At 41.2% G+C, this 9,007-nt stretch overlaps 1 protein-coding gene across 1 annotated transcript in view; it reads left to right on the top strand.

The window, feature by feature from the left end:
* The first annotated feature begins 807 nt into the window (after window positions 1–807).
* The window catches only part of Anks1b (ankyrin repeat and sterile alpha motif domain containing 1B), a 973,033-nt gene continuing 964,833 nt past the window's right edge, over window positions 808–9,007 (top strand). Inside the window, exon 1 of the mRNA XM_013019014.1 lies at window positions 808–941. Coding sequence (XP_012874468.1) covers window positions 808–941 — 134 coding nt within the window. The remainder of the gene's footprint in view (window positions 942–9,007) is intronic.

The raw sequence follows: 9,007 nt of genomic DNA, 5'->3' as shown, positions 1-9,007 counted from the left end.
GCTGAGGCGAGCTCGGGGCCGGCGCGAGCGCGCGCGCGCGGCCCGCTGTCACCACAGCCGCGGTCGTTCGTGGCGCTCGGGTTCCAGCGAGGACGGTCTCCGCCTGCTCCCCCGCCCGCCTTCGTCCTCAGTCCTCGGTCCTCCTCACTCCTCCGTCCGCTTCAGTCCGCGGTCCTCCTCAGTCCTCCGTCCGCTTCAGTCTCGGTCCTCCTCAGCCCTCGGTCCTGAGCCCTCCTCCCTCCTCAGCCCTTGGTCCTCCTCAGTCCTCTGCCCGCCTCAGTCCCCCGTCCTCCTCTCCCCTCCGTCCTCCTCCCTCCTCAGTCCTCGGTCCTCCTCAGTCCTTCGCCTGCTTCAGTCTCCAGCCTTCCTCCGTCCTCGGTTCACCTCAGTCCTCGGTCCTCCCCGGACGTCGATCCTCCTCAGTCCTCACCGCCCTCCTCTCCTCGCTCCTCAAAAGCACGCCACCCCCGCCCGGTCCCCACCCCCCGACGCCCCACCCGCGGGAACGAGGCCTGGGGAACTCAGGGGAGTGGCTGTGGGACGCGTCGCGGCTCGGCCAGCCCCTCTCCCAAGACATGGTCTGAACCCCATTGTAAGAGCTGCGCCCCGAAGAGGAGGAAGAGGAGAGCGAGGTGTTTCCTGCGCGGGGTGGGGTGGGGGGGGGCTGCAGGGATTCTCGGAAGCTCGTGCATTATTTAGGGTGGGGCGGGGAGGGCCCTGGCTTTTGAGGAGTGGGGTGGGGGGTGGGCGGGGAGGACCCGTGGAGGGAAAAGACCCCGCTTTTGGTGGGGGAGTCGGTGAGAGACTATGGGGAAGGACCAGGAGCTGCTGGAAGCTGCTCGCACTGGAAATGTGGCTCTGGTGGAGAAACTCCTGTCTGGCAGGAAAGGAGGGATCCTGGGCGGTGGATCCGGCCCCCTGCCCCTGTCTAATCTGCTAAGGTAAGGACGGGCACTGGCATCCGCTCCCGGGGTGGCACACCTCGTTGTGCATTGTGATGGATACGTCCTCCTCCTTCCCCTCACCTAGTGGCAGCCAGCGATTCATTCTTAAATTAGGAAAACAGACTGTGTAGGGAGAGGAGGAACGAGCCTCCAGATTAGATGAATGCCTTCGATTTTTTTTAAATCTTTTTTTTTTTTTTAGTAATGTTAAAAAAGCCTTCTATCAATGCATCAGTCAGCTACTTTTCTCTGAGCAGTGGTGCAGAACTTGGACATGTACTAGTGTTGCTTGAAGAGAACCAGCATTCCACCTGCTCTCCATCACTGTTGATATATTTGCAGTTTCCAGGACTGCCTCCCCCACTTTCCCCTTTTTTGGCCTATTTAAATGAAATTGATAGAGGAGCTATTGCGTGCATGCAATTATCCTGCTAAAAGCCACAGCCTTGTATTCTCTTGCAGAAGGCATTTGCTGGGTTGTGGGGTTATGATCCTACAAAATGAAGAAAGAGAACCTTCTGAGGAGGTGTCAGAGAGGAAGAGTGTGTAAAACTTGATGAGGCAGGTTAGACAGCCCCAGCAGTACTTTCAGTCACCTGGATGTAGCTGAGAGAAACTCAGGATGCAGGATGCCAGGTGGGGATTGGCATGGTGTGCATGGAATCTGGTAGAGGCCCTTTAATGTGAAACATGTTGCAGGTGAGACGGATGTTGCTTGGAGAATCTAAGGTGACATTTAAGAAAAATGTCAAGGTCTTTATTCAGCAGGTAGCACCTCAGAAATAGCAGGGTTGATTTGCATAGTGGAGGAACTATTAACCTACAAGTTGAATTGGACAAATGAAATCAGTTGGGAGGGAGGAAGCTTGAAGAGTACTCACTAGATAAAATCCAGGGAAAGCTCTTTAGGTTTTTTTTTTTTTTCGTAGCTATTCAGTTCGTCAATATTTTAGTATTTTTGAAGGAATCAATATCTCCATATCTTCTTAAAACACATTTTAAGAAATCTAATTATTTAAAAGCCTGTGGTTATCTTTAAGTAAAAATATTCTGTGTTACTCTTGTTAAGTGTTTAATATGAACTTTTGAGTGATACTGTGTTTTTCACACAAGGTCTCATAGGTTGTAGTGGTCCACCAGCGGTGTGAATACTTTACAATACTAAAAGGGAACTAAATCTAGTTGGAAAATAGTTGATGGGATTTAAGATAGCTCCATATTTGTTATCCATACTTGCTGACAGTGGCATTTTATTGAAATGACAATTCACTTTAGAATAATGTTTTTTTATGGGACATTTTTCCAACATATCTCAGAAGTGCTGGCATTTGTGTGTACTCTTGTTAAATAATTTTTATTTTTAAATACAATGAGGGCATATACATTTCAGACTATGGTTCTGCCGGTTACTCTTAGTCACAGGTCATTTGTAGAAAAGGAGTTTATCTAGTTATAATTTGGTGAAATGTATTTTCCAGCGGATCCATTAGTTATAAAAATGATTGTGGTTACATGCTGCAAGTTTGTAAAAAATTGATTCCTTTGTAAAAACATTAAAGATTTCTTAGAGCCCAGTGAGAAATTCAGTTAATTTCATTGAGACAAATGGTATTCTTAAAAAGACTGATAGAACTCAAAGGCAAACTTCTTTTATATACTTCTTTTCCAGCTGTGATATATATGTATGTGTGTGTGTGTGTGTATATATATATATATATGTGTGTGTGTGTGTGTGTGTATACACACATATATACTTAAAAAAGGGTAGATGTCAAACCTCAGGAATAACACACAAGTTAAAGTTAATAAATATTAAAGTACGGATATTGTGACCTACATTGTACATCTCAACATAAGAGTTTTTCTTTTTCTTTTTTTTTGTGCTGGTTAAAAGCTGCTGTAGTAGCTCTAAAACAAGAATGCACATAGAAAACAAACCCAAAGACATATGACTTAGAATAGTTTGGACTAAGTTGTGAAAATCACAAAACCAGTAACCTTCAAACCTGTATTTATCTCTACTGAATAAACTACTAAAACTGTCTTTGAAGAAAACAAGAGTTGAAATTATGGTTTTTGGCCCTTTGCACAAAATGAAATTTCTAAGGAGGCACATTTTATTTCGCTATCACTTTGTTTCATGAATGATTGTCATCAGAAGTTTATTTATGAGATAGGGAAAATGTGTCCCTCCCATCAAACATAATAACACTGAAATATTTTAGTATTTTGGAGTGAATTCTTGAATAGATCTGGCACTTTTCTCTACTTGTTTATTACTTACGTGGTGTAGTCCTAGTGTCAGTCTTCCTAAATACTTATGTGTCACATTTCATTCAGTAGTTAAATCAACCTTAAGAGGTCGATCCTCTTTTCACAGATGAAGGACTAAAGAAATGACTAAAGATTAATAACATGTCCAAACTCATGCCAAGGATTTGAAATTCAATGATTCCAATTTACTTTATTAGATCTTTAAATCTTTTTACAAAGTAGATAGTTAATTTAGGTAGTCCAACCTAAACGTTTTTTTCTTGAAAATAATAATTACATTAAAAGACTCGAACTTTTCTTGAATAAAGTTATCTCTTGACTGCTCTTGGAGGGTTCACTAGATAAGAACTTGTCAGAAGATGCTTTTAATTGTTTATTGTCTACTATGTGACCAATGGCTATATAATTGTGGAATTTAGTATGCCTAAGTGACAGTTTTTAATAAGAAATTAGAACACTTTAAGTATAAAAAACTTTACTGTCCTTTTTATAGAGTGGAAGTAATAATAGTACATACCAAATAGAGTTGTTATAAGTATTAAAGTTTAAAGTAAAATAGATAAGCATGGAGCATATTCAACATCTCATGTAGCTCAAAAGCACATGAAACTATCTGACTATAATTTTTTATGGTAATTCAACTTTGTTGTTGATTATCATATCATTGTCCAGTGGGTGTAGGTGGGAGTCAACCAGATCTGTTCAGATGCCTGTATGCAGGCATGCACCTGCACACATGGATATATGCAGACATTCACACTTAGGGATGGACCGGGAATGACATGTAGTCAGGTCACCCCTTTACCTGGAGTTAGAGGCTAGTACCAGAACCTCCTCTGCAGCCATTCCTGATTCCAAGTCTGCCTGTGACTCAGTGGCTCAGAATCGCTTGGTAGTCCTTTATAGCTGCTGGGTATTGGGCTCTGCTCCCAGAGTATCTAACCCAATTGGTCCTGGTAGGGCCAGGGTGACACTTAAGGCTCTGATTACTAAAGATTTGCTTTATGTTAAGTTGAGAGTGATTCCTTAGTAAGTTTTCCATTAAGAATCAGTCTTCAAATAGGGGCCTTTAATCCATTTTCTTACCTGGTACAAGAATTTCTCAGTAGCCCTTTCCAGTGAGTTATTCCAAACTCTTATTAAGTCTTCCAATGAGCCAAATCATTCCATTTTTGATAGTTCTGATTATTAAAAACATTGTCTTTATCAAGCTGAAATGCACCTTTTGGCGTTTCCAGAAGTTGGTACTAGATTGACTTTGGGTCGATACAAAGTCCTCTAATTTACCTGCCAGGACTATTCTTCAAGTGCAGGCATTCCAACTATTGAAATATGATGCAATAAAATTATTACCACCTTATTATTGATTTAGGATCTTGATATAGGTCAAGATTTTTGAGCCACAAAATAGTGTTGGTTGTCACTGAGCATGTAGTCAATAACAGCTTCCAGGCATTTCTTTTTTCTTTTTTTTTGGGGGGGGGGTCCGGTCGTGGGGCCTGAACTCTGGGCCTGGGCGCTGTCCTTTAGCTCTTCAGCTCAAGGCTAGCACTCTACTACTTGAGCCACAGCGCCACTTCCGGCTTTTTTTCCCCCTGCTTATGTGGTGCTGAGGAATCGAACCCAGGACCTCAGGCATGCAAGGCAAGCGCTCTACCACTGAGCCACCTTCCCAGCCCCCAGGCATTTTTTTTCTTAATGACCTGTGAAGCTGTAATTCCCCCATCTGATACTTGTAAAAGTGTTAAACTTAAATCATTCCTATTATTTTATTTTGGTCTATATTTGTAATCTATGTAGATCTTCTCGACTCTTGAGTCTTTTTTTTAGCATATTAACCTCTTTTCATCATCTGTAGATTTAATAAGCATGCTTTATAACTGAAATCTGATACACCATAATATATCCCTAAAGAACCTCTCTTCAGCTTAGTATAAATTTAAAAGTGGCAATCTTTATGCTTGATATTTGTCTCTATTGAAGCCACTTAATAGACCTATCAGTCAATTGCTTTTGCATTATACCCATGAGAATTAGTGAGGTATTTTATTCATTGTCTTAAATCATGCCATATTCTGTTTACATTTCTTTGATCTAGCCTTTCACTTGTAAGTCTGTAAATTCTATCCAAATCAAGCTGCCTTTCTTGCAGCTTGTTTCTGAAACCTGAGCCGCTGGTAATTCTAAATTTTGATGGAAACCCTTTCAATATCCTTTTGCATCTAATTCTTCTGGGTTTGGATCTTTAACACTCATTTTAAACAGCTAAATGTCTTTTTATGATTGCTCTGTTTGGATCTTCAGTAATCTCCTTATTTGTTTATCCTTAGTTAGAAAATGATTCCTGATAGGGAAGACAGAAATAAAATAGAAATTCTGAAGTGTAAGATTCCTTACATTATTGATATGGAAAGTACTTTTATGATCTGAAACCACAGTTTTGTACTGTCAAAGCTTAAGATTACATTAGCAAACTATTCCATGTCTCTCTCTCCCTCTCTTTTTTACCTGAGAAGTATATTTCTCTTCTGTGTTTTTTTTTCACCACCTCATCATTCCTTTTCATCCTTAAAGAAATTTGAACTCTAGTTGGGTGTGCTCATGCCTGTAATCTTAGATACTTAAGAGTCTGAGATCTGAGGATTGAAATTCGAAGCCAGCCTGGGCAGGATACTCTTACTGCCAATACCACCAAAAAGCCAGAAGTGGAACTGTAGCTCAAGTGGTAGAGGGTTGGCCCTAAGCAAAGAAACTCAGGAGAGCATTCAGGTTCTGAGTTCAAGCCCTTAGGACAGGTACAACAACAAACAAACAAAAACCTTTTGAAATCTTACCTCATTTGGCACAACTACCTATTATACCAAATAACATTTAAGATAGAATATTAATTGTATTTCAATAAAGCAATAAAATACTTTAGATTTACTTGGTTTTCTTGATGTGTCAAAGAGTTGAGTACTATATAAAGGATATTTTGTAAATTGTTGTTGAACATAAAGGGTTCATTCATTTTTTTTGGTGGGGGAGGGGGAATTGCTGGTCCTGGGACTTGAACTCAGGGCCTGGGCATTGTCCCTGGTCATTTTTGCTCAAGGCAAGTGTTCTACCACTTGAACCACAGCTCCATTTTCAGCTTTTGTTTTTTGGTAGTTAATTGGAGGTAAAGGGGTTCACAGACTTTCCTGTCTGGTCTGGCTTGCACTATAACCTCAAATCTCAGCTTTATTAGTAGATAGGATTACAAGTATGAATCATTGGGCCCTGCCAGGGGTTCATTCTTAAGCTCACCATGACAACTAGTGATTAATAAAAAGTGACTAGAAAAAAAGTATGGTCACCAAGACATATAGACCAGAGACACCTTACAAATGTTTCAGATTTCGATTTAATTCATGAAGTTTTCTGCCAAGTACAAGGAGATAAGAAACAACTAGAAATAAGAAGCATTGTAATTTTCAGTACTGTTTGGGCAATTGTAGTTACTGGGACTCTGACAGAAGAAACACTTTCATGGAAGCTGTATTGAGTAAATGGAATAAAATCACAAACAGAGCAGTTAAGCCTCATGAAAATGTTGTATCTATAAAAATAGTCAAGTTGCAAGTGGGTTATCTATTTTAGATAGTAATGATGTTTGAGGCAGTGATTACACCATTATGTTGAGGGAGCTGTGTCTGCCAGAGAACAGTGCCAGCTGCATGATGGGAAGTAAGGAAAAAGGAGCAGGAATTTTGGTACTGACCTCTTTCTCTGCTGAGATGAGTTTTGAGCTCTGTTTAAAACTGTGAGAATATAATGCCACAGTGAACTAGCACAGTCAGCTAGTGACTACTATTCACCCTGTTGATTGTTGTATTTATTTTTGTTCCTGTCCTGGGGCTTGAACTCAGGGCATGGGCACTGTCCCTGAGCTTTTTTGCTCTAGGCTGTCACTGTATCACTTGAACTATAGCTCTACTTCTGGCTATTTTTGGTGCTTAGAGGTGAGAGTCTCACAGACTTTCTTGTGTGGGTTGGCTTCAAAATGTGGTTTGTGATTCATAGATCTCAGCCTTCTGAGTAGCTAAAATTACAGGTGTGAGCCACAGTCACCCAGCTTATCATGCTGTTCCCTTTCCCTTTCCTCTCCTTCTTTTCTTGTTGTAAATCAAATTCAGGGCCTCATGCATGCTAGGCAAGTGTCTTACTATTGAACTACATACCCAATTCCTTCTAACGATGCACTGCACATTTTATGTGTGTGTTTCAGTGATTTTATTATTTGGCATGGTAAGGTGGAGCAACTCTTTACCGACATCAACACAGAGGTATACAGTATTCAGTGTGTGTCTGTTGACTAAAGCAATTAGCATCTCAGATGACAGTAAACAGATCAGCTGTACACTGAAATAATTTTATAGATTTGAGGTAATCTAGAAAATTCTTTCAAAGATCCTGTTACAGAACATTCTCCCTGGTAACTAGAAATTGAAAGCGACTATAATACAAATCAAAGACTAATTTCAACGCAGGGAACTTGAAAGTATTTAACATTTAATACATTTTGGTATATCTTCGGTTTCCAGCTTAAACACATTGTGGGATAGTTTTAGTTAATTAAAATATGATGAATTTGATTACTCATATGTTGCTATGAGAGAATATTATATTGAACAATCAGGACCTGAACTAGGACATGGCTCACGTGGTACCATACTTAGCAAGTCCAAGACCCTGGGTTCAAGCCCTATTACCCCCATCCCACATACAACATAAAACATATAAAGACCCGTGAAAGATAAGGACCCTTTGGTGTATAGTGTATATGATGGCATGGTCTTATAAACCACATTGGCAGGTGAGGCATAATGACAGTAGAAATCCAGTGAATCTTTTGTGTGTAATATATAGTTAAACTTATGAGCCTGGTGCTGGTGGCTCATACTTGTAATCCTAGCTACTCAGGAAGCTGAGACCTGAGGATTGCAGTTCAAAGCCAGCCCGGGCAGGAAAGTCCATGAGACTCTTATCTCCAATAAACCACTCAGAAACCCAGAAATAGCCCAATGGCTCAAATGGTAGAGCGCTAACCTTGAGCTGAAGAGCTGAGGGTCAGCATTCAGGCCCAAAGTTCAAGACCCATGACTGACAAAAAAAAAAAAAAATCGTTTTTTTTTTTTTTTAATCAGTAGGAGAGCTAGTGAATTTTACATTTCTGTTAAACTCGGGCGAGAGTTGACATTGTTTTGTGGATCAAAAAATATAATCAGGAAGCCGGGCACTGGTGGCTCATGCCTGTAATCCTAGCTACTCAGGAGACTGAGATCTGAGGATCGCGGTTCAAAGCCAGCCCAGGCAGGAGAGACCTTGAGACTCCTGTCTCCAATAAACCACCAGAAAACCGGAGGTGGCGCTGTAGCTCAAGTGGTAGAGCGCTCCCCTTGAGCTGAAGAGCTGAGGGACAGCGTTCAGGCCCAAAGTTCAAGACCCATGACTGACAAAAAAAAAAAATCATTTTTTTTTTTTTATCAGTAGGAGAGCTAGTGAATTTTACATTTCTGTTAAACTCGGGCGAGAGTTGACATTGTTTTGTGGATCAAAAAATATAATCAGGAAGCTGGGCGCTGGTGGCTCACGCCTGTAATCCTAGCTACTCAGGAGGCTGAGATCTGAGGATCGCGGTTCAAAGCCAGCCCAGGCAGGAGAGACCTTGAGACTCCTATCTCCAATAAACCACCAGAAAACCGGAGGTGGCGCTGTAGCTCAAGTGGTAGAGCGCTCCCCTTGAGCTGAAGAGCTGAGGGACAGTG

The sequence above is a fragment of the Dipodomys ordii genome, unplaced genomic scaffold, assembly GCF_000151885.1.
Source record: "Dipodomys ordii isolate 6190 unplaced genomic scaffold, Dord_2.0 Scaffold3, whole genome shotgun sequence".
Classification (NCBI taxonomy): domain Eukaryota; kingdom Metazoa; phylum Chordata; class Mammalia; order Rodentia; family Heteromyidae; genus Dipodomys; species Dipodomys ordii.
Note: the sequence above shows the minus strand (reverse complement) of the source record. Positions and strands in the feature narration are given on the sequence as shown.